This window comes from Oryx dammah, unplaced genomic scaffold, assembly GCF_014754425.2.
Source record: "Oryx dammah isolate SB20612 unplaced genomic scaffold, SCBI_Odam_1.1 HiC_scaffold_27, whole genome shotgun sequence".
Classification (NCBI taxonomy): domain Eukaryota; kingdom Metazoa; phylum Chordata; class Mammalia; order Artiodactyla; family Bovidae; genus Oryx; species Oryx dammah.
Window position 1 is genome coordinate 16,943,362 of NW_024070211.1, and position 25,133 is coordinate 16,968,494.

The 25,133-nt window shown below is 50.6% G+C and overlaps 1 protein-coding gene across 1 annotated transcript; it reads right to left on the minus strand.

Moving 5' to 3' along the window:
* Positions 1-7,378: 7,378 nt before the first annotated feature.
* Positions 7,379-24,870, minus strand: SPATA3 (spermatogenesis associated 3). Its single transcript, XM_040228131.1, has 5 exons — positions 24,692-24,870; positions 24,462-24,589; positions 20,132-20,306; positions 17,709-17,852; positions 7,379-7,451 (listed from the first exon to the last, which is right to left on the minus strand). The coding sequence occupies exons 1-4, from the start codon at positions 24,868-24,870 to the stop codon at positions 17,747-17,749; spliced, it is 588 nt and encodes a 195-aa protein (XP_040084065.1). The 3' UTR covers positions 7,379-7,451; positions 17,709-17,746.
* Positions 24,871-25,133: the final 263 nt, after the last annotated feature.

Consider the following 25,133-nt stretch of genomic DNA (forward strand, 5'->3'; position numbering starts at 1 on the left):
CTCATGTAGCTGTTAAAAATGATATATTGCATGGAACAATTTCCAAGAGAAGTGACAAGAGTGGGTAGCAAATATAGGCATGAAATCTTATATAATCAGGGGAAAAAATGTCCATTTTAACCAAGTGATCTCTTGGTGGCATTGGGAAAGGACGTAACAGGAGAGAGGAATCTTGTTTGCCTCAGTTATTTCAGCTTAAACCCCATCTGAGGCTAGAGGGAGGATAGGGCACCCCTTCCTGGGGGTGTCACCTGGTCAGAGGGTAAGAGGGTGAAGGTCAGAGTGTCGAGGAGAAGCTCAGGGGAAGAGACCTAGTCTTGGAAATGCCAACGTGGGGGCAGCCCAGACAGGGCATCAAGCCTTAAAATACCCAGTGCTTACTGACCCAACAGTCGCCCCAGGGTGAATCTGCTCTGTCCAGGAGGCACTGAGGCCCGAACCTCCTGGTTGTGAGGGTAAAGGGAGCTGGGCTTCTGGAAAGTGGAAAGCTGGCTCATTTCAAGGCTTGTCCTCCTCCCTGGATCTGAGCTTCTGGTGGGTGACAGCCATCTCGTTTTGAGTTCCCAGTTACCCAGGACTAACGTGTGCACTGGTGCAGGGCAACTCTGAACAGAGGGGCCCAGGCCTAGGTGACGGTGGGGCACAAAGATCCAAAGTGAGGGTTTCACACCTGCGAAGCTCTGAGAAACTGGGCTCCCTCCCTTCGTGGTCAGGCCTGACTTGATAGCTGGAAGTTCTGCTTCCTGGCAGTTTCAGAAGCTTCTCCTTTACATGCAGATATCATTTTTAAGGAGCCTTTTACCCGGGAAAGTCTTGATCTGCTTAAGGGCTCTCAGTGAGAACACACTTGAAAAGAGAAATCCAATAGTGAAGAATTTGCATATTAAGAAAGCTTTCCACAGAAGGCCGAGCCTTGGAGCCCGTGAATGAAGTCTTTCTATGTTTGTTGTGCCATGCGAAGGGTACAGAAGGGACAGAAAGGGGTGCAGGGCATCAGCGGCTGAGCCGGTGGGGGAGGCGTGTGTGCCAAGAGCGCGGAGGACTCTGGGATATGTGTGGAGTCACCTCCCCCTGCAGGTTTCCAGGGAGCTGCTTTGCATGAGATAAACACGCAACCTTGTTCTCAATGCCAAGGGCCGCCACCGTTCGGTGCTCTGCAGCCTCTTCTTCCCTGGAGGACCAGGCCTGGTCGGGGGTGGGGGGGGGCAGGGCAGCCCAGTGGGCAACGCTGGGGAGGGGTGGATTCTAGCCGTTTGGTGTTTCTAAGAGATTCAGTCCCACACTCAGAAGGGCTCCTTTCCCATCCCTTCTCACTTCACTGGGGTCCTGTGGGAACCAAGGGGCAGTCAGGAGACCTGACCCATGTCGTTTGCTCCCTTTGGCCCCACCCCGTGCTCGTCTTCTTCCCGCTCTGGAGAGGCTGAGAAAGCCTTGAGGAGGAAGGAGGCTTTAAAGCCTCAGTTCAGTTCATTTGCTCAGTCGTGTCCGACTCTTTGAGACTCCATGGACTACAGCCAGCAGGCTTCCCTGTCCATCACCATCTCCCGGAGCTTGCTCAAACTCATGGCCACGAATTGGCCTGAGATTTCGGTCCCAGTACGGGTCCTCATTGTGGGTTCTTGGCTCTAGGAAGCAGGAGGCTCCCCCTAGAGGTCACAGTGAGAAAGATGCGGGTGTTTTAGCAACACCCCTCCTCCACTTCCACACCCCCACCCCCACCCCGGGGCCTGTTGGTTGAATCCTCTTGGAAAGTTGAAAGACCCTCTGAGGTTGCTGTCCCAATTCTTGTTTCAACTCCTGAATGTGCACTTGGGGTCAAGTTTCTGAGGGGTCTACATGTGTAAAAGCAACAGTCAGAACTGGACATGGAACAATGGACTGGTTCCAAACTAGGAAAGGAGTAGGTCAAGGCTGTATGTTGTCACCCTGCTTATTTAACTTCTGTGCAGAGTATATCAAGCAAAATGCCAGGCTGGATGAAGCACAAGCTGCAATCAAGATTGCTGGGAGAAATATCAGTAACCTCAGATATGCAGATGACACCAGCTTTACAGAATAGGAATTAAAGAGCCTCTTGATGAAAGTGAAATCAAGGAGAATGAAAAAGCTGGCTTTAGTTTTAAACTAAACATTCAAAAAAACTAAGATCATGGAGTCTGGTCCCATCACTTTATGGCAAATACATGGGGAAACAATGGAAACAGTGATAGACTTTATTTTCTTGGGCTCCAAAATCACTGCAGATGGTGACTGCAGCCATGAAATTAAAAGACGCTTGCTCCTTGAAAGGAAAGTTATGACCACCAAGATAGCATATTAAAAAGCAGAGACATTAATTTGCCAACAAAGGTCTGTCTAGTCAAAGCTATGGTTTTTCCAGTAGTCACATATGGATGTGAGAGTTGGACTGTAAAGAAAGCTGAGCGGCCAAGAATTGATGCTTTTGAACCGTGGTGTTGCAGAAGAGTCTTGAGAGTCCTTTGGACTGCAAGGAGATCCAACCAGTCCATCCTAAAGGAAATCAGTCCTGAATATTCATTGGAAGGACTGATGCTAAAGCTGAAACTCCAATACTTTAGTCACCTGATGTGAAGAACTGACCCATTTGAAAATACCCTGATGCTGGGAAAGATTGAGTGCAGGAAGAGAAGGGGTGAGAGAGGATAAGATGGTTGGATGGCATCACTGACTCATCAGACACACATTTGAGCAAATTAAGGGAAGTAGTGAAGGACGGGGAAGCCTGGTGTGCTGCAGTCCATGGAGTCACAAAGAGTCGGACATAGTGATTGAACAACAACAAAACTATATGTGTAACCTCAGATACTCCTAGAAGACACTGATATGATGGGATGCCACTCCCAAAGGTCCAAAATATACCCCAAATGATCCTTCATCCCTGGAGGGGATGAGACAGTCAGAGTTATCCAGCTCCCAGGGCTCAGCCAAGGGCCTGCTGGGAGCCCCGGGCACTTTGAGCAACTGTAGTCTCTGGAAACTTCCATACACACTACGTCTTTGAAGATGGCTCATCAGCACATTAAAATCACCTCCAACCACACCTGCAGATAAAACCACACCCCAATGCCATTCTCCAGCAGACTGCAATCCAAACACCATTTTTGGGGTATAATCAGATTCCCCAGAACACGGTAAAAGCAGTTCACTAGAGCACTTGTGGGCAGGCAAGAGAAGGGCAGAAAAATGGAGCGAGGTGGAGTAGAAAGGCATATAGGAGAATCCAGTGAAGGGGTTCAGTGTTTTCATGGAATTAGCCATCCCAGACTCTTCACCCCGAGTCCAGCGGAAGACAGGTGGGCCTTCCTGTGTGTTTATTTTATGTACTTACCTGGGGTCAGTCACCCCAGACTTGTATAGCACTCTTTTAGCTCTCTCTCCTGAAGGAGTCTGAGCTTGGCTTCCTTGCTTCAACCCTGCAGCTGGGACCAAGCGGTCCTCTTTCTTGGAGAGCTTCCTCCTTGTCAGCCAGCAATACTACACATCTGGCAAGGAGGCGCCTCAAGTCTCTTGGTCCCAGTCCTTCTGTCAGTTCATGGCTCAGTTCCTCCCGGCTTTGGCCAGGAATGCATCTTGGGATGCTGACAAGGGCACTTTGCCGATTCAAATCCCTGCTTCGAGTCTCTATGGCTGTGCGAGGTGTGATCACGTATATAATCTGCATATCATTTACGTATATGCTGTTTCTACATATACAGAAGAGGAGTTGCCTGGGGACACAGGATTTGCCTGAATTTCGTGGTAAAGCTGCAACTTGCAATGGCAGCGTGAAAAGCTGTCCTTGCTCCACTGGGTTAGGACTTGCCTTGCCTGACAAGACAGTGAGCCCGAGACCCTAGGCAGCAGTCGGAAGAGGCTGTACTTAGGTGTTCCTCATGAATTTTATGGATGGATTTGTCAGTTCAGTTTTCTGGATCGTAGTTACTAACTCTACCTATAACCCACAATGCTTCATGACCAGTGGGACAGTGTTGTCCTCTGGAGGTGGGAATGGGATGGATAAAGGCCACAGTAGTATCTGAAAGCTCAGCACCTTTCACTTGGTCCTAGGCTCCTGGCACCAATGAGCTGGGTGGACCAGACAGGTAAGTGCTGGAGGATGAGGCTTTCTGGACTTAGTTCCACCTTTTCCTTCTTCTGCCCTCATTTCCCACCCTTGGATGGATTGCTCCAGTGGGACAGACCTGACTTTCTCAAGAAGAACCAACCTGTGGTCTGGAGACCATATTCAGAGTTGAGGTCTGAGTCCAGCCTGGTGAAGATGCTAAATCCTCAAGCCTAGCCTCAACCAGGCTGTTTCCAAGCTCACAGCCATGACAACCTTAGTTATTGCACTATGTTCACAAATATATTTGGTTCTACTTCTCTCTAGTTCTAAACTTCAAAAGCACCTCTTGGAGCTATCTCGGCTGCCCCGGTGGCTCAGTGGTAAAGAATCTGCCTGCAGTGCAGGGGCCGAGGAGACGCAGGTTCAATCCCTGGGTCAGGAAGATCCCCTGGAGGAGGGCATGGCAACCCAATCCAGTATTCTTGCCTGGAGAATCCCATGGACAGAGGAGGCTGGTGGGCTACAGTCCATAGGGTTGCAAAGAGTCGGACACGACTGAGACGACTTGGCACTCACAGAGTGATCGCTTGAAATTGGCAGCAATTAAAATACTTTTGACCCTGGAACAGCAAAAGGGGTTGACCTGAGTTAATTTATAGTTGGCCGCTATATCTGTGCTTCCTCTGCATCCTCACATTCAATCAGCCATGAGCCATGTAGTACTGCAGCATTTACTGTTGAAAAATATCTGTGTACAAGTGGATTTGTGTAGTTCAAACCTGAATTGTTTAAGGGTCAACTCTAGTTCCATCCCATGATTACATTTATAAACCACTCTGAATACAATAACCTAAGCCAAATCTGTTTGTTCAAAAATGGTCCTAATGGTAGCAGGCCTATTCACTCACGAGATTCTTTTATGTTCTGGGAAGAATTCGAGAGAGGAAAACATCTGGTCTCTGCCTCCAGGACCTAACGGGGGGAGGGGGGAGTGAGGTGGGGGAGATAGACAACAATGCCACACAGCAGGATGACGGGGGACCCTTGGAACGTGGCTGTTCTCGTGGGGGAGGCTTTCCCATTCTTTAAGAGTGGTGCCTACGGTCCATGATAAGTACTGTGAGACCCAAGACAAGACCAGCACAGCAGAGTATCTGGGTGAACCCAATGGCGCTGATTGCCAAGGAGGATGCTGTTGGCATTTTGGGGTGGGATATTTATTTATTGTGTGGGACTGTCCTGTGCACTGTGTTCTTGGCCTTCACCACTAGTGGCCCATGGTATCCCCTAATTACTGTGACAGTCAGCACTGACTCTACATTTCCCTGGGTGCCAGGGGAGTAATGCGAGGTCACCACCGCTGGGGGGAATCTGACCACCAGGGGTCTGGGGCCCAAAGCAGCTAGAAATCCTCAGCTCCCCACGACTTCCATGCTGGTGAAGAGGTGGGGGCAGAAGGGAAAGAGGCAGGAGTGGGAGGCCAGCACCAAGGCCCTGGTCGCAGGTCCAAACCTACCTGGCATCAGTACCTGCTGTTTGTAGCTGCCTAGCATGCACTTCCATTTCCTTTGGTTAAAGATTACCAAAACACCGTTTGGTCTCTTCCCTGCTCTCAGCCCTCATAGTTTCTGTGGAGCTGACCCTCAGTTCCAAAGGTGGTTGTATAGGGCTAGCCTGGCCTATCAGAGCACCACATTGCCCTGGCTAGAGTGCATTTCCAGGAGGGACCCAGACCTAACCAGAGACCGATCAGGGGCCTTCTGCTTCAGGGACAGGCTGCCCTTCCCAGCCAGACTTGACTTCAGAGGTGGGGTGGGGGCTATGGCTGGCGCACCTTGAAGGGTGAACTTGCCTGAACACGGAACTGACACAGCAATGCAGACGGAGAGACACGGTCTCTGGGGGCACGGCCTGCACCCTGGGAAGAAACCACATCTGGACTGAACTCTCTTTTGACTTCTACTGGAGTCCTTACCCACTCCTTTTGCTCAGGCCACTTGGGATTAGGTTGTCTGACATTTACAACCAAAGGGGGCCTGATTAATATGCCAGAAAAAAAGAGCTAAATGTCTTCAGTCAGAGAACTGGGCTGACCGGACGCAGCAGCCTCGGGGTCCCTGGTCCCCCCACCGTGTCTGTGGGTCCCTTTTATCCTGATCTGCAGGCCAGACAGCAGTAGGACCCCACCCAACCCCAGCAGAAACCAGCATTCTTCTTCCCAAAAGCTGACTGCCCAGAGAAGGATCCTGGCAACCCAGGGTACCCTCTCCAAGTCTCCCAGTGTCTGCTCAGGAAGGGAAATCCTGGGACTGGGAGGTGGTGGGTGGGCTCCGGGATTCCTGGCAATCTGCCTTCCCCCTCCTCCCTTCCCCCACCTTCTTGCACAATCCCACCTCTGCTGTTGCAGGCAGACCTGCCTCCCCCAGGGCTGTCCTGCTGGTTCAAGCCTGGTTCCTTCTTACAGGCGAGCGGGTCACCCGGGTGCTCTGTGCACTCACTCACATGAGTTAGGGGTTGTCCTCATCCCCTCTGCTACCCACCCCTTCCTATCCTCTTGGGTAACGGGCTTCAGAGCATTCTCACCTCCCAACTTCCACCATCTGCATCCCCCTGGGCCCCCTCCCCTCTGAGGGGGCAGGGCACAAAATTAACCACCTCCCTCCCAGGAGCCCTTAACCGATGAGTGTATAAATAATACCCAACTTCCCCTCCAGGGCGGGGTGACTCTGAGGTATGTGTTCTGTTTCCTAGCACCGTGTTAGAAGGATACAGCTTCATCTGTCCCCAGTGGCCACTGCACCTGTTTCACACCTGTCTCCCTTATTGGTGTTTCCTGGGATCACCTTGAACTAAGACTTCTGCCTCGGCTGGTCCAGGAACTAGATGTCCAGACCCACCAGGCACTGACTGGGTACAGCTACGTCACCGGACAAACCACAAGGCTGCGAGCCGCACCTCGACAGGCTCTGAACTTCCCCCATCCCAGGCGAAGCTGAATGAAGCCACTTCCCAGGGACAGAGTTTTCTGGTGGTGGATACTAGTGCCCGTTGACTAGTTTACCTTAGGTACTGAATTAAGTTGCCTAATTCCTGCATTTAGAATAGGAAAATCTGAAATCGTTTCTTCTGTGAGTGTGTGCAGAGAAAGTTGCCTCCCTTGGGTCTGTGGCCCTCAACAGGAAGGGCAGGATTCCAACTTGGTTTACCTGGGGGTGCTCACAAAGTCACCAGGACCCTCACATTTCCCTACCCATTTGCTAAGACCAACTTTTGTGTCTCTAGGTAAAATACACTAAAGAAACAGAACTCTTTTTTTAAATTTTTTTGGTTTTTTTGGTTTTGTTCTATTTTGGTGACAAGAGAGATCCTTGATGGAAAACTGGATCTGTAAGAAAAATAAGGACAGAACCATTAGCTTAGACAACACTCTGTGACCCCAGAGTTCTGGTGGCTTTCCAGTTTTATGGCCTCAGGGTGAGGGTTTAGCAGCTAAGATCCTCCTGTGCGAAAACAAATAATTTAGGATTAAAATTTCTTCCACTCATCACCTTCCCTCTTCCTTTTGTCCAAACTCACAGAGACTTTGTTTTTTTCCCTTCAGGCTGTAACGAGCTTATGCAAAATGCCTGGCAGGAACTGGGCTTGGGCCATCGTTGGCAACTTCTGTTTCCTCTCCCTGTCCCCTGGGCCCCCAGCAGCTAAGATGGGGCTTCTCTCCCCCCAGATGGAAGGCTGTGGTGGTTTTACTATACGCAGTGTCCAAAAGGAGAGGGGAAAGCAGCTGATTGATTTCAGTGCTGCGTCATTCACTGGTGGGACGCAGCGAGAGCGGCTCACCAAGCTTTTGGAAAGAAAGTTCTGGAAACTTCTTTCCCTTGAGAGGAGGCTTTGCCACTGTCATCATAGGGCTCCTCACTCTCCAGGGTGAGGACACCCAACTGCCCATCTCCCTCTTAGAAGGTCTAAGCGCTGAGTCTCTGAAGCGCAGGATGACTCAGCAAAACCCCATAATTCATCCCTCCGCCAACCACCGACACGCGCATGCGCACTGATTCACGCGTCCTCAGGGTGGCTTTCAGTGGCTGAAATACTGAAGTCAGAGAGGTCTCCAGGCCAACAGGTCTGCACTTGGCCGTTCATCCTGCACTGCCTCACATATCACCTTCTTAAAACGCTCTTGCCCGCCATAGTCGGTGCTGCTGTCTGCTTCTCCCGTATCCACTGTCACGTCTGCTTTCCTGGCCGGGGCCTCCTTTGGCTGGCTACGCCCTTCCTTGTCCTTCCTTGTCCCCCCTTGTCCGTAGGGGCAGGGTGTGGAGGACATCTAGACCGGTCTAATCCAGTCACGAAAATTCACCCCACCATGCTATTAATTTGCTTAAGAAGGAGCAGGAGACCCAGTGCAGGGGCTTGTCACCCCCAATGAGGGAGCAAGTATTCCAGGAGTATTCCTGGGAACAGATTCTAAACTCAAGAAGAGACCCAAGGGGAGGTGGCCTTTTCCCTTGCTTCTGGCTGTCAGGGTGTGCATGCGTGCTGTCGCTTCAGTTGTGTCTGACTCTGTGAACCTATGGACTGTAGCCCGCCAGGCTCCTCTGTCCATGGGATTCTTCAGGCAAGAATACAGGAGTGGGTTGCCACGCCCTTCTCCACGGGATCTTCCCCAGCCAGGGATGGAACCTGCATCTCTTAGGTCTCCTGCATTGGCCGGCGGGTTCTTTACTACCAGCGCCACCTAGCTTTTTAAGGTATGAGGATACAATTCTGAGAGCTCCTGCAGCCATCTGCCCAGGAGGGGAACTAGCCAGCCCAGTGCTAAGGGTGTCAGAGCCGGAAGCTGGAAAAGTCCCCAGGTGTCTGATGACACCGTTGAGTTAACCAGCTCAGACACTTGCCGGCTGTCCTGCTGTTATGTGAGATAATCTCCTTAGTATCATTTTGAACTGGATTCTCTGAAATTGGCGGCACCAAGTAACCTAACTCATAATCCACTTGTAAATCAAGTCGTAAAAGGCCTTGTGGGCATTTGGAAACCTACCAGATCCCACTTTGATTTTACAGCTGAGTTAAAAAGAGAGGCGTCAGAGTGATGCCATTGGTAGAACACGTCCCAGGATTTAACCACATGAGAGAGGTAGGTAACCTTCGTTCAGCTGTCAAGCTAAGAAATTTTATCTCGAAGCAGTGAAAACTCTTTGTACTTGAAAGGGTCTGCATGGAGCGCAGCTGCTGAGCAACAAGATGCCTGGCAAGTGGGGGCTCCATGAGCACCAGAGTCGGCCCATCCAATCTAGAGGCAATGAGACTCAAACCCCAGTGCTGGTTCAGGGTCCTCCCACTGTTCACTACATGAATAGGGATGGGTCCTGCAACAGGTTGGGGAAGCGAACGTCTGTCTGTCCACATTTGTCAGGGAACAGGAGAACAAGCAGAGACAAGCAACTGGAGCCTTACCACCAGAGGTCACAGCTCACCAGCTCCTCCCACTGAGATACATCTCTGTGACCTTTCCAAGTGTGGACACTTGTTGACCTGACCCTGCCTGCTTTCCTTACCTCTGGAAACCTCCTGAGATCCCAGGTGCCCACCTAGACCCAGAGAAGACCAGGAGCAGGTGTCTATTCCGCAGGGTCTCCCTTCACTATCGGACTTCTCCACGTTGGCCCTCTGCTCTATCCATCTTTCCTACACCAGCTATTGCTAATGATCCTTGTGTTCACAGCTAAGACCCGTCCTTTCCTGCGAGCTCCCTCTATCCTTTTACCTACTTGACATCTCCACTTGGCTGTCCAGCAAAAATAACAGTAAAACAGAACTCTTGATTTCTATCCCTTGTGCCTTCATCCTCTTAGAGTCAATTTTGAGGCTTCCCTTTTCCTCCTTGTTTCATCCAGTCTACCAGCCACACTTGCTAGTTCAATTCCCACACTGTCAAGTGAAGCCAAGTGAAATCGCTCAGTTGTGTCTGACTCTTTTCGACTCCATGGACTGTAACCTACAGGCTCCTCCATCCATGGGATTTTCCAGGCAAGAGGACTGGAGTGGGTTGCCATTTCCTTCTCCACAGGATCTTCCCGACCCTGGGATCGAACCCGGGTCTCCTGCATTGCAGGCAGATGCTTTACCGTCTGAGCCACCAGGGAAGCCCACACTACCTGTTCACTTATCCCTCCACAGCCATCACCTTGGTTCAAGCACTGTCTTCGCCTGTCTAGACCAGTGCAAGTGAGTCCTGCCTGGTCTTCCTCCTCCATTCCCATTCTTTACCCAATAGATACTGTGATTGTTTTGAAATCAAAACCAGGAGCTTGAGATATTCCCCTTTGAGAGGAGGATGCATGAGTTAATATTGGGTTGGCCAAAACGTTTGAGGTTTTTCATACTGTTACAGAAAATCTCGAATGATCCTTTTGGTCAACCCAGGTGGCGCTAGTGGTAAAGTCCTCGCCTGCCAATGCAGGAGACATAGAGACTTGGGTTCGATTCCTGGGTTGGGAAGACCCCCTTGGAGGAGGAAATGGCAACCCACTTCAGTATTCTTGCCTGGAGAATCCCATGCACAGAGGAGTCTGGCTGGCTGCAGTCCATAGGGTTGCACAGAGTTGGACATGACTGAAGCAACTTAGCATGCACGCAATAAATGTAAAGTGCCCAGAAGTGTGCTTAAGTAAGGATTTGCTGTTGCTCTGTAGCAGGGGCTGTCTACCACATCTAGAACACAATGGAAACTCCAAGACCTTGCCTGACCTTGGTCTCCCCTAAAGTGGCATCCTGACCCCTAACTCTTAGCCATACTGGCTTCTTCTCTGGCCCTAAAACTTAACATTAAGAGTCTTTCCTGCTTCAGGGCTGTAGGGCTTGCTGTTCCTTCTGCACAGAATGCTCTTTCCTCAGATCCGCATGGTCTGGCTCCTTCTGCCAAATGCACCTCAGTTCAGAGAGGTCTTTGCAGAGCAGCCAGGCTCTGGCAGCGGCCCCTCCTGCTCACCCCACCTCTCTCTGCTCTTTGTCAGATCCACCTTATTTCCTTGACAACATTTACCACCAAATCAAGTGATCCTGTTTATTCTCTGACTTGTCCACAGTCTGCCAGCATCCACTAGAATGTAGGCTCCCCGAGGAGAGCTCTTGTCTGGCCTGGTTTACTCCTATAGCACAAGGTAGGTGCCCAGGAAATATCGAATGAATGAATGCATTATTTAATTACCAAACACTCCCCACCATGTGGACTCTGCCGCCTTCTAGCTTGGACGGCAGGTAAGTGTGTGGGCCTCCATCTGAATTGTCGCCTCTGATCTCTTCGCCTGGGGACATTGGCTGGCCTAGATCCACAGACTTTACCAGACCTCAGAGTCCCGAGTCTAGCCTCGGCCCGTTGGTGGACTTGGCTGTCCACGCCCTACTGCATCGTCACGTCTCACAGCACCTGGTATGGTGCTGGGCACATGGTCAGTACTGATGTGTGACAGCCCAGCTGACCCACTTGCATAGCTACATGAGGGAGGGGTGTGGGGGGGACACTGGGGAGCCAGGTGGGAGATACCGTGGCCACCAGTGGCTATTAGTTCTCGGCTTCCAGAAAATGCTTCCCTGCCCCCTACTGGTGATACCTGCATCCAACCGTCAGAACCCTCAGCATCCACTGAATGATGGGGGAGTTTACATCACAGCCTGGCCCTGACAGAAGCAAGACTGGAAGTGAGGTCATTTGAAACACATGTCAAGCAACCGGATGCCAGTGAGCGTGGATCTCAACACTGGTTCCCAAACAGTCACCAGAAGAGCAATTTGACAGAAGCAGAGGGTCTGGAGAGGCAGCACCCTCTCCTCACGATCACCAGGCATGGGCTCTGGGGCTTGGGAAGGGCTCTGTCTCAGGCCACTACACGGGCAGGGGCGCTGGCATAGTCTCCCTCTTCTCCAGGGAAACCATGGGACCGAGGACAGAGGGTCTGTCTGTCCCTGGGAGGACCCATCTGTCCTAACTCTGTGTTGGGAAAGGGGCCTGCCCTAGGGAGACAGGGGAGTCACCACTCAGAACAGAAAAAAGAGGCAGAACTGTGTGATGTTGGCACACTGCGTGGTTTGAAAGTGATGGCAGTGATGCTGGGGTCCCAAAACAAACCCCACCTGCCAACTGGACCCCCGCCGGCAACATACACACAGCTTTAGGGCTGGAGTGTAGCCTGGATTCAGTCTCTGGGGAGGCTTGTTAACTTTGCCACCAATGCAAACTCTCAGTTAGTCCCAGGGAGGTGACCTAGTCCTGGCAGGGCAGGTTTCCAATCCACTCCTTCCTCCCTTCTCCTCCTCTCCATTCAACCCGCAATCTGCGCCCCCCTTCACTTCCCCTCTTCCTGTCTCTCCTCCCATCATCTCCCCATCCCCCAGGGCTCAGGGCTGGACACACACCCCTCGTGGACCATAGACACGCTGAGCGGCACTGGACACCACAGTCAATAATGTGGAATCACTACCTATTCCTGTGGTCTTTCAACCCTCTGGTTAAAGAGGATCTCGGTGTGGAGCTGGCTAGTCTTAACACCCAGCACTTGTCAAGTATCTTTGAACACACGGGACACTGATATCAAAGTTGAGATTTTTTTCAGGCACCCCGTCAGCCAGAATTCCGGGACATTTCATTTTTATAGTGTTTCTATTTCCTGTGAATCTTTTAATGACAAAGCATAGGATTTTGCATTTATGGCCCATTTGAAGATAATTTGGAAAACTCAGCAGTGGCCACAGGACTGGAAATGGTTAGTTTTCATTCCAGTCCCAAAGAAAGGCCATGCCAAAGAATGCTCAAAGTACTGCACAATTGCACTCATCTCACATGCTAGTAAAATAATGCTCAAAATTCTCCAAGCCAGGCTTCAGCAATATGTGAACTGTGAACTTCCACATGTTCAAGCTGGTTTTAGAAAAAGCAGAGGAACCAGAGATCAAATTGCCAACATCTGCTGGATCATGGAAAAAGCAAGAGAGTTCCAGAACAACATCTATTTTTGCTTTCTTGACTATGCCAAAGCCTTTGACTGTGTGGATCACAATCAACTGTGGAAAATTCTGAAAGAGATGGGAATACCAGACCACCTGACCTGCCTCTCGAGAAACCTGTATGCAGGTCAGGAAGCAACAGTTAGAACTGGACATGGAACAACAGACTGGTTCCAAATAGGAAAAGGAGTACATCAAGGCTGTATATTGTCACCTTGCTTATTTAACTTATATGCAGAGTACATCATGGGAAATGCTGGGCTGGATGAAGCACAAACTGGAATCAAGATTGCCAGGAGAAAGATCAATAAGCTTAGATATGCAGATGACACCATCCTTACAGCAGAAAGCGAAGAAAAACTAAAGAGTCTCTTGATGAAAGTGAAAGAGGAGAGTGAAAAAGCTGGCTTAAAATTCAACATTCAGGAAACTAAGATCATAGCATCTGATCCCATCAATTCATAGCAAATAGATGGGGAAACAGTGGAAACAGTGTCAGACTTTTTTTTTTTTTTGGCTCCAAAATCACTGCAGATGGTGACTGCAGCCATGAAATTAAAAGACGCTTGCTCCTTGAAAGGAAAGTTATGACCACCTAGATAGCATATTAAAAAGCAGAGACATTAATTTGCCAACAAAGGTCTGTCTAGTCAAAGCTATGGTTTTTCCAGTAGTCATGTATGGATGTGAGTTGGACAGTAAAGAAAGCTGAGTGGCGAAGAATTGATGCTTTTGAACTGTGGTGTTGCAGAAGAGTCTTGAGAGTCCCTTGGACTGCAAGGAGATCCAACCAGTCCATCCTAAAGGAAATGAGTCTTGAATATTTATTGGAAGGACTGATGCTAAAGCTGAAACTCCAACACTTTGGCCACCTGATACGAAGAACTGCTGCTGCTGCTGCTGCTGCTAAGTAGCTTCAGTTGTATCTGACTCTGTGCAACCCCATAGATGGCAGCCCACCAGGCTCCACCGTCCCTGGGATTCTCCAGGCAAGAACACTGGAGTGGGTTGCCATTTCCTTCTCCAATGCATGAAAGTGAAAAGTGAAAGAGAAGTTGCACAGTCGTGTCTGACTCTTCGCAACCCCATGGACTGCAGCCTACCAGGCTCCTCCATCCATGGGATTTTCCAGGCAAGAGTACTGAAGTGGGTTGTCATTGCCTTCTCCGTATGAAGAACTGACTCATCTGAAAAGACCCTGATGCTGGGAAAGACTGAAGGCAGGAAGAGAGGGGGATGACAGAGGATGAGATGGTTGGATGGTATCGACGACTCAGTGGACATGAATTTGAGTAAACTCCGGGAGTTGGTGATGGACAGGGAAGCCTGGTGTGCTGCAGTCCATTGGGTCGCAAAGAGTCGGACATGACTGAGTGACTGAATTGAACTGAACTGAAGATAATTGCATTTAAGCTAAAAAGGAAGCTAATTAAAAGAAAATAAGTGATCAGCTGTAAAACATAGCTTGACTATATTCTGACTTCTAGTTTACAAATTTCTCATCTACTAATGTTAACAATTTTAGGTTTTAATAAAACTATAGTGTTGGTGGCAATCATTTTGTAATGCATAGAATCACTATGTTGTGCACTGTAACTAATGGAGCATTGTAGGTTAATACTACTCTGCTGCTGCTGCTGCTGCTGCTAAGTAGCTTCAGTCGTGTCCGACTCTGTGTGACCCCATAGACGGCAGCCTACCAGGCTCCGCCATCCCTGGGATTTTCCAGGCAAGAACACTGGAGTGGGTTGCCATTTCCTTCTCCAATGCATGAAAGTGAAAAGTGAAAGTGAAGTTGCTCAGTCATGTCCGATTCTTTGCGACCCCATGGACTGCAGCCCACCAGGTTCCTCCGCCCATGGGATTTTCCAGGCAAGAGTACTGTAGTGGGGTGCCTTCTCTGTAATACTACTCTACAAATTTTGTAAAATAAATTATATTATAGCTTTCAAAGGTCAATAAAATTTGGGGACTACTGAGTTAAAAATGATGGTGATGATGTAGCCACTGCGTTGAGGTCTTTTTTTGTGCCAGACCCTGCACTGTGTTTTACACTCATTTTTCACCTCGTCCCCTACTTAATGTGGGCTGTACTATTATTATCTGCACTGAGCAAGAAAATGAAGCATCAGGAGTTAAAAAACTTGTCCAGGCCCCAGAAATACTGGGGGTAGAATGGGGATCTGATCCCAAGGTTTCCTGCCCAAGCTCACACCCATGGGTGCTGCCGGAAGGAGATTCTAAGATGAAACGCTTTAGCTCAGGCACCATCTTCAAACGCCCGTCACTACCATCTTACCCAGGGCCTCCCAGGTGGCGTTAGTGATAAAGAACCAGCCTGCCAGTGCAGGAGATGTAAGAGACGCTGGCTCAGTTCTTGGGTTGGGAAGATCCCCTGGAGGAGGGCATGGCAACCCACTCAAGTATTCTTGCCTGGAGAATCCCATGGGCAGAGGAGCCTGGCGGGCTATGGTCCATAGGGTCGCAAAGAGTCAGACACAACTGAAATGACTCAGCACAACACACCATCTACCCAGCCCGTGAGCAGCCCCTGAGGGCTGTACATCCCTTAGTTGATCCTCACAACCACTGCCCTTGAACGTGCTGTTATTCTCCCCACTTTAGAGATGACACCAACTCTCACAGAAGTTAAGTAATATGGGCCCGAACACCCAGCGACTTGGGAGCGGAGGCCAGACTAGAACCGTCGGCTCTAACTCCAAAGCCAGCACCTTCCCAACTATCTCCAAGATGGTAACAGTAACAAGACTCCTGGCCAGCTCTCTGCCCTCTAAGCACCCCGTCTCATGCTCGCAACCATCTCAAGAGGAAGGTTTTGTGATGTTTCCTGTTTACAGATGAGGAAACTGGGGATCTCAGCTGCTGTGGAATTTTGCAAAGCTTAAGGTACTTCTCTGCTCTTTTATGAATGGTCCCATGATCAGGCAGCAGAGCCTTTGAGGAGATGGTGAGCTCTCCCTGGAGCTTATTTTCTGGGTTGGGCTTTTGAGCATCTATTCCCACCACACACCCTGCTGTGGCTGCTAGAGGTCTGGGACTGGTTGCCATCGAGGAAGGATGTGGGAAGGGACAGTTAGGGAGTTTGGGATGGACATGTACACACTGCTACATTTAAAATGGATAACCAATGAGGACCTACTGCACAGCACAGGGAACTCTGCTCAGTGTTATGTGGCAGCCTGGGTGGGAGGGGAGTCTGGGGGAGAATGGATACATGTATATGTATGACTGAGTCCCTTTGCTGTTCACCTGAAACTAACCACCTGAAAGTAACTATTGTTAATCAACTATATTCCAATATAAAATAAAAAAGTTGTTTAAAAAAAGAAAAAAAGTTCCCATTACCACCTCCCCTTTTCCTCCCCTTCATCACTTATTAAGCTTTCACGGCACATGAATTTGACAATGGGGATAATTATAGGCAGGAAGAGAAGGGGATGACAGAGGATGAGATGGTTGGATGGCATCACCGACTCAATGGACATGGGTTTGAACAAGCTCAGAGAGCTGGTGATGGACAGGGAGGCCTGGCGTGCTGCAGTCCATGGGGTTGCAAAGAGTCAGGCACGACTGAGCAACTGAACTGATAATTAAAGGTGCTCTCAGTGCCTGCTCAGATCCTCTTTGTGGGCTTGCACATCTACTGCCCAGTCCTGTGAATTATGAACACTGTCTGCTGACAGCCCAGAGCTGCCTCCTTCCCCAGGAACTTGTCCTCACCCAAACGTGAGCCACGTTTTCGCAAAGACACGCACTCCCAACCTCTCCCAGTAGCTAATGACTGACTCACAGAAGAACAAGAAAGGCCAACCCTCTTGCCTCAAAGCTAGACCCCCTCTGGGTGTCATTCAACCTCCAGACCTGCCTGGACTGGGCTAAGTGGATCTCAGCTGAGACCTCATCGTTGCTTTGCTCCGTCCCCTCCCTCTCTAGCCTCCCTCACTCTTTTTCCCTCACTAAATCCCATGCACCCAAATCCTTGTCTCAGGCTCTGCTACTAGGGAGCCCAGCCTGAGACAGGGGAGGATCCAAGATGTTGCATAAGGCAGGCTCCCTGCCCTCAGGGATCTTGTACTAGAACGTGGAGACAGGCCACCTATGTACGTAAAAATCATCCACAGTACAGGATGGAATAGGCTGGAGAGAACAGTGGTTTAAAAGACTGGAGAAGGTTTCTGTGGAACACGAAGTTCACAGAGGAAAAGAAGGGCTGGAAACAGCGGGAACCGCAGGGAGAAAGCTCGGAGGAAAAGCTCCAAGAGGTGTAGGACCCCCTGGCTCACCTCTCCTGTCTCCTCCTAGCTGGTGTCTGTGAGGAGGGGAACCACCCCCAGGTCAGCAGGGAACAGGGAAATCTCTGTTTTGACGATCCCAACAACGGGTCTAGCATTGTCCATGGGTATCCAGGGCTGCCCGAGAGAGCCACGCCAGTAGGCCCTGAGGCCAGAAATGAGTCTCTCACTCTCAAGTTTCCCCTGAAAGGCTGGGGGTCTTGGTGCCCCAATAAAGACCTCCTCCTTTCAGAGAAGGGACAGCTGCTCCCCATGCTACAGGGCTGGCGAGTCGATGGGCTTGAGGATCACTCTGCAAAGGGCCACAGGCATGAAAGGGGTCCACGCACCTGCCGGACTGTGGGCCTGGGGACTTGTTCACAAGGATTCAAGGATGTAGTAGGCAGCTCCTAGGGCTCCCAGAGCCACAGCAACAGTTCCGAGGGCTCGGAGCACGCGAATTACGATGAGTGGAATGTTTTCTTGAAGGTCTTCTGCAGAGCAAAGCAGAGAACCCATGGGTTGGGGGCAGCTGGGCTTTAGTGCTCATCCCTAGGCAGGGGAAAGTGGAAAACATGAGGCTCACAGGAACACCCATCTCCCCGCTAAAGGTCCTCCTCTGAAGGGAACACAGCTCTTTTCACCTCTTTCCATAACGCTCTACCACAAGACTCCCTCCAGGATCCAGGGATGGGCTGGCCTGGGATGCCAGCTCCCCTGGACACTCAGAGAGAAGATGACAAGGTGTTTAAGGCCGCCATGTGCCAGGCCCTGTGCTAAACACCTCCCTCCCACCCAGTGTCCTCCTCAAGCCTCACAACCCCCCTGTGGAGGAGTCCTACCACGTAGTTCTGTTCTGGAGATTAGGCAACATATTACACCTCCACAAAGCGGGTGGGAAAGGAAAGTGTACGATGCTGCTTGTAAGTATGAGGAAAGTGAAAATCCCTCAGTTGTGTCTGACTCTTTGCGACCCCATGGACTTTAGCCTACCAGGCTCCTCCACCCATGGGATGTTCCAGTCAAGAGTACTGGAGTGGGATGCCATTTCCTTCTCCAGGGGATCTTCCCAAACCAGGGGTCGAACCCAGGTCTCCCGCATTGCAGGTGAATGCTTTACCAGCTTAGCCACCAGGGAAGCCCATGACCTGCTGAGGCCAAGGGCAATCTCATAAACAGAAAGATGAGTGAAGAACCGGTCCCTGGGGCAAAGGAAGTGGGCAGCTAGGGCCCTGGCCTTGAGGGGAGGAAAGGCAGGTCTTCCCCCTTGGTCTGGTGGCCACGGAAGGAGCACGAATCAGATACCATGTGGACGGCACAATTTTTAAGGGTACAGTTCCCTGTTCTGGTTTCCCTCACTGTGCCTAGCATCCTACGCAGAGGAGGTTTTCCTACTTGGTGGTTTGTGAATCCATGGTGCTCCTTGGCACCAGATGGATGAATGTACTGAGTGGAAAGACAGCTGATCATGGCAATGGATGGGGGGAAGGCCCTTCCTAGCCAGGACTTACCAGGTAGCAGAGCATTTTAGCTCTGGCGTGTTCTCCCAACACACCTGGGTATCTGTTTGCCTCACTTCACAAGGCTGAGAGATGCTGATTTTCAAGAATGTACAAGAGAGGGGAGTTGGTGGGGGAGGGGCTGGGAAGAGGAGTAGAATGGAGATGGGGGTGGGTGGGCTCTGCTTTAGGGTGGGTGATGCCCAGATGGAAGACGTCTCCTGTTGGACGTGTGTGAGATCTGAGTATAAGTGGGGTTGCCCTGGCTTCCAGAGCTGGGGGGAGGTGGAGGTTCCGCTCCAGCCCTTGTACGTAGCCCTGCTGCTGCTGCTGCTGCTAAGTTGCTTCAGTCGTGTCTGACTCTGTGCGACCCCATAGATGGCAGCCCACCAGGCTCCCCCGTCCCTGGGATTCTCCAGGCAAGAACACTGGAGTGGGTTGCCATTTCCTTCTCCAATGCATGAAAGTGAAAAGTGAAGGGGAAGTCGCTCGGTCATGTCCTACTCTTCACGACCCCATGGACTGCAGCCCACCAGGCTCCTCCGCCCATGGGATTTTCCAGGCAAGAGTACTGGAGTGGGGTGCCATTGCCTTCTCCGTACGTAGCCCTGCGCCACTGCAAAAGCCACTGGAGGAGTTCCCTGGACAGGTGTCTTCCCACGAGGGGAAGTGGCAGCCACCTGGGGGCTTCGTGGGAGAGGAAGAGAAGGGTGAGGCGGTGGGGGCCACTGGGTCAGGGACAGACCCCTGTGGGGCTGCCAGGAATAACCTGAAACCTGTTGAAGGAGGGGGAGGACTTCCTCTCAAAAGGGGTACGTAACTTACATTCACAGGTATCTCTAAATTCTGGGGGAAGTTCACATGCGGGTCGAGAACGGGAAGCTTTTGCGCATGGCACAGGCCACGGAAGGAGGCGGTGGCCTGACAGAGCGTTTAATCACCGAGCTTCTGAGTGACAGGGAGCTTGTGACGTGGGGCTGTGGGAGAGTGTGTTCTGAAGCAAAGAAGAATGAACCCCAGAGGAGAAAACTGGCACCCCTCTGTGCAAGTGGGTCCAGGCAGAAAAGGCCAGAAGCCCCACCCGAGGAAGCAGCTTTCCTCTGGGCTCTGGAGTCCCCAGTGAAGCCTGAGTGCACGTGTGTGCGTGCTCAGTTGCTTTAGTCGTGTCTGACTCTTTGCGACCCTGGGGACCACAGCCTGCCAGGCTCCTCTGTCCATAGGACTGCAAATACGAAGCGGGCCCAAGATCCAGCACCCCCCAGGGGCTGCAGAACCTGTAGAAGGTGAGGAGGTTTGGGAATCCTGTCCCTGACATGGTTGGCCAGGCCCGAGGCAGAAGGACATCAAAGATGCGGCTGTGGCAGAGGCCCAGACGACGCCAGCAAGCGGAGCTGCCCGGGCAAACGGAGCAGGAGCAGAACGCGCGCGGGCCCACTCGGATCAGAGGCCCTGCTGGACAGAGAAGGGGAGAGGTGAGGGGCGCCCTGCTGCAGGAGGTGTCCACGCGAGGAGCAGCGGCCTGTGCAGAGGAGACAGGAACGACTGCTTGGGGAAATAATGCATGCTACCTGGGAATAACACAGAGAACCCCCATGTGATAGCTCACATCTGGACAGTGCTCTGTACGGCATTGTCCAACGCATCTCATTGTCAGCAGTCCTGGATGGGGAATATTGTTATCCTCAGGTTACAAATAAGGAAACCGAGGCTCAACGAATATCAAAGATGTGCCCTGATAGTAAGGAGATGGAAGAATCCGGCTTCAGCTCAGGATTACTAACACAATTTGGGGGGCTCTTTCCACGGAATTCGAGGGAAGGGATGGCAGCAGAGGACTGCCCGTCCTAGGAGAGGCGGCACTGACATTCCTGCAACTGGAGCGGCCACGTTCTGTTTTTCTGGAGATCACAGATTCATCCAGAAGACAGCCACTCCAGTGGACCGTCTTTGAGGTCCTTTCCCAAGCTCATCTCCCATTGCTGTCCTGAGCGGCAGGTCCCAGAGGAACTTGGAAACAGCGCCCTCTGCTGTTTCACAAGAGGACTCCCGGATGGATCATTCCCTCCTGTAACTACTTCCGTCTTGGCTCCCTCTTCCTTTTTTTTTTTTTTTAATTTTTTTATTTTTAAAGATAATATTTGGCTGTACCGGGTCTTAGTTGCAGCATGCAGGATCTTTGATCATTGTTGTGGCATGTGAGATCTTTAGCTGCAGCATGTGAACTCTTAGTTGAGGCATGTGGAATCTAGTTCCCTGGTCAAGGATCGAACCCAGGACCCCCATGTTGGGAGCTCAGAATCTTAGCCACTGGATCACCAGGGAATTCCCTGTCTTGGCTTCTTGACTGAGCTGCCAACCCTAAAGCCCAAGAAGCCAGTGATCAACACCCGTTCTGCTTAGACTTGCCCACGACAGAAACTTTTCCTGGAAAGGGGAGGGATGGGATTCTAAAGATAAGATTTTTCTTTTTTCCTTTTAAAAAACTGGGGAAAAAAACAAACAAACCGGACACACAATATCCATTCCATAAAGTTTACCCCTTTGAAGTGTTCAGTGGCTTTCAATATATTCATGAATGTATGCAACCATCATCACTAATTCCAAACTTTTCCATCTTCCCCCAAGCCCATTAGTAGCCCTGCCTATTCTCCACTCCTTGCAGTTCTGGGCAATAGATTTGTCTACTGTGGACATTTCATAAACGGAATCCTACAATAGGTGGGCTTTTTCGAGACTGCCTTCTCTCACTTAGTCTAATGTGTCTGGGGTTCATCTGTGTTGCAGCACGTATCAGCATCGCTCATGTCTTTGATTTTGGCTGCACTGGGTCTTGGTTGTGATGGGAGGGCTTCTGTAGTTGTGTGTGGGCTCCAGAGCATGCAGGTTCAGTAGTTGTGGCATCTGGGCTTAGTTGCCCCAAGACACGTGGGATCTTAGTTTCCCTGACCAGGGATGGAACCTGTGTCCTCTGCATTGGAATTTTGATTTTTAATGGCTGGACCACCAGGGAAGTCCCCATCATCCCTTCTTATTGCCAACTAATATTTCATTGCACGAATGTACCATGTGTTGTTACCCATTCATCATTTTCATTGAGCTGTTTCCACTTTTCGGCTGTGATGAATACTGCTGCTGTTTTAGCTCTGGTGTGGATGTATGTCTTTAATTCTCTTAGGTATATACTCAGATCAGGAATTGCTGGATCAGACGGCGACTTCATGTTTAACCCTTTGAGGAACTCCTGGACAGTTTTCCATGGCAGTTTAACCATTTTACATTCCCACCATCAGTGTGAGAAGGTTTTGACTTCCCCACAGCCTCACTGAGGCTTGAAATTGTCCATCTTCTTGATTACAGACATTTTTGTGGAAGACTTCTTTTTTCTTGAGCTACAGTATTCTCTGTATATGAAAAGATTTGTATTTTAGAATATGGCATCCTTTATTTAAAGGTCCTCGTCCCTTATCACCAACGTTCCTTCCCACTCTGGCTCCAAGGGAGACAATTCCTTTGGCAGAAGAAGAGTGGGTGTCCACTGTAACCACGGATGAGCCTCACCAGTTCCCGCTTTGCCTCCGCCACAAACAGAACATCAACCTGGGGGTGAGCCACACACATTCATGAAAAGATGTGCAAATAGAAAGTCTTGTGTTCTACAGATCAGTCCTCAAGGCCATAATCCAGAAAGGTTTATCTCAGTGGTTGAGGATCATCAGTGCAGTCGCTCAGTCGTGTCCGACTCTTTGTGACCCCTTGGACTGCAGCACTCCAGGCTTCCCTGTCCATCACCATCTCCCGGAGTTTACTCAAACTCATGTCCCTCGAATCGATGATGCCATCCAACCCTCTCATCCTCTGTTGTCCCCTTCTCCCGCCTTCAATCTTTCCCAGCATCAGGATCTTTTTCAATGAGTCAGAACATCAGGTGGCCAAAGTATTGGAGTTTCAGCTTCAACATCAGTCCTTCCAATGAATACCCAGGACTGATCTCCTTTAGGATGGACTGGTTGGATCTCCTTGCAGTCCAAGGGACTCTCCAGAGTCTTCTCCAACACCACAGTTCAAAAGCATCAATTCTTCGGCACTCAGCTTTCTTTATAGTCCAACTCTCATATCCATACATGACTACTGGAAAAACCATAGCTTTGACTAGATGGACCTTTGTGGGCAAAGTAATGTTTCTGATCATAGCATATACAAAATTTAGTATCATACTCAAAACATTTCCATATGTTAATGGATTGATTCCTGGCCACAGATATATTGTTGTCACAGCCATGCTTAGATTTAGGACTCACCCTTACTCCTCTCATTTATTTTATGTTCACACAATCTGAGAGAGAAAGCTGTGGCCCTCGGAGTGTGGTGGGCTCAGGACCACAGAGTCATGGGCACCGGCTCAAGGTGGATCCAGAAGCTCAGAAAGGATGTTCTTCCTCCTGGGCAGACCACCAAACCTTTCAGGATTGGAAGATCATTGCTGTAGTTGAGGGAGGATTCTAAAGTCAGAACAGACCGAAGTTCCCCTCCTAGTGCTGCCAGCAGCTGCATGAGAGGCAGTTGTTACACTTGCTTGAGCCTCAGTTTCCCCATCCATAAAATGGAGATGATACTAGTATCTCCTTTATAAGACTGTGAAATAAGATCACTTGGCTGAGTCGAATGTCAGTGATAAATGTTCGCTATTACCATTATTAGTAGCATGGTATTAACCAGACCGCTTCCTGAACTCTGTTCGAGTTCTCTTGACACAATCCCATGCTCATTCAGACTCTGGCTACCCAGGAAGATGGGGGACCACTTTCCCTGGACTGCCATTCTATTTTTAGACAGAGCTAATCATTGGATACTTTTTAAAGTTGAGCAGAAATCTACCTTCTACAGTGCTTTCCATGGATGAGTTGCCAGATTTAGCAAACAAAAATATAGGATGCCCATGCAATATTCAGGACACACATTATTTATCTGAAATTTGACAGGGTGGCCTGTATTTTATCTGGCAACCCTATCCATGGGCCCTTAGTTGGACATCTGAGAACAACATAGGACAAATCTACTCATATCTTCCAGGTAACAGACAGATAACCTTCAATTCCCTCAACCAAGTCTCCTACACCAGAAGGCTCTTGCCTCCCCGATTCCTCTCAGCTCCCCAACCTGGACTATCTCCCTTGGACTAGATTGTTAGGCATCTTTTACGCCCACAAACAGCCTGATGAGGACAGAGTAAAGCAGCATGACCGCCTTCCTCGTCCTTCACCGGATTCTTCTATTAATGCAGCCTTGGTGTTTTTTTGGGTATGTATGGCTCCCAAGGAGCTAGTACTACCCACCGAGCCATGGTGAATGTTAATCTGTCTGAATACCCTGTGGCTGTCTTTAGAGAGGCTTAACATGGTGAGGAATGACAAAACCCAGGAATCCTGGTCTCTTGGGTAAAAAAATGAACCCCAAACCCTTCACCTTCATCCTCACCCACACAATTATCAGTACTGCACATTATCAGTACATCACGACCCAATTAGAAGAATTATGAGCCTCTGGGGCAGCCCTGGGATCCATCAGCAGAAAGCCTAGAACCACTCGAGCAAGAAGGCTGCCCACCTGCTTTCCTGGACTGAGAGGATGCTTTGGAGTTGGCGTCTGGAGACACGACGTCCCGAGCCGAGTGGCTGTGGCTGACTTCTGGAGCTGGGAGGGCTCGGGGTGCAGGCTGCGGGGGGGTAGAGTTGCTGCTGGGCTGTGAGGTGCACCCTGAGCTGGGCTGCTGCGTGGTGGGCCCTGGGCTGGGGGGCGGCGGGGCGGGCGCTGGATTGGGCATCAGGGGGGCCGACCCCGAGCTGGGCAGCTGCGAGGTGGGCTTGGGGCTGGGTGGTCGCGGGCTGGATCCGGAGACAGGCTGCTGGGAACTGGACTCTGAGCTCTGCTGCTGCGGGGTGGATTCGGAGCTGGCGTGCCGGGAGGTGGAGCCCCGGCGCCTCGCTTCTGACTTCTTCCTTTTGCCCTTCTTCATGGTGGATCCTCCTGACCTAAGCGTGCACCTACATGGAGCTGCCTGATGTCCCGGCTCCCTCGCCGAGGGGCCGTGTGCCCCTGCCCTGGGGGAAGGCTCTGGCGTCCATCTGGGCTCAGGCTCTGAAGCGAAGAGTCACCCACCCGCCTCCTGTGAGGTCACAAAAGCCAGGGTGGCTCCCACGGCAGGGGCTCTGGGGACAGTCTTCTCTGTTGACACCTGCCTGCTGCTCTCCGTCCTCCTTGGCTCCTGGAGGTGCCCAC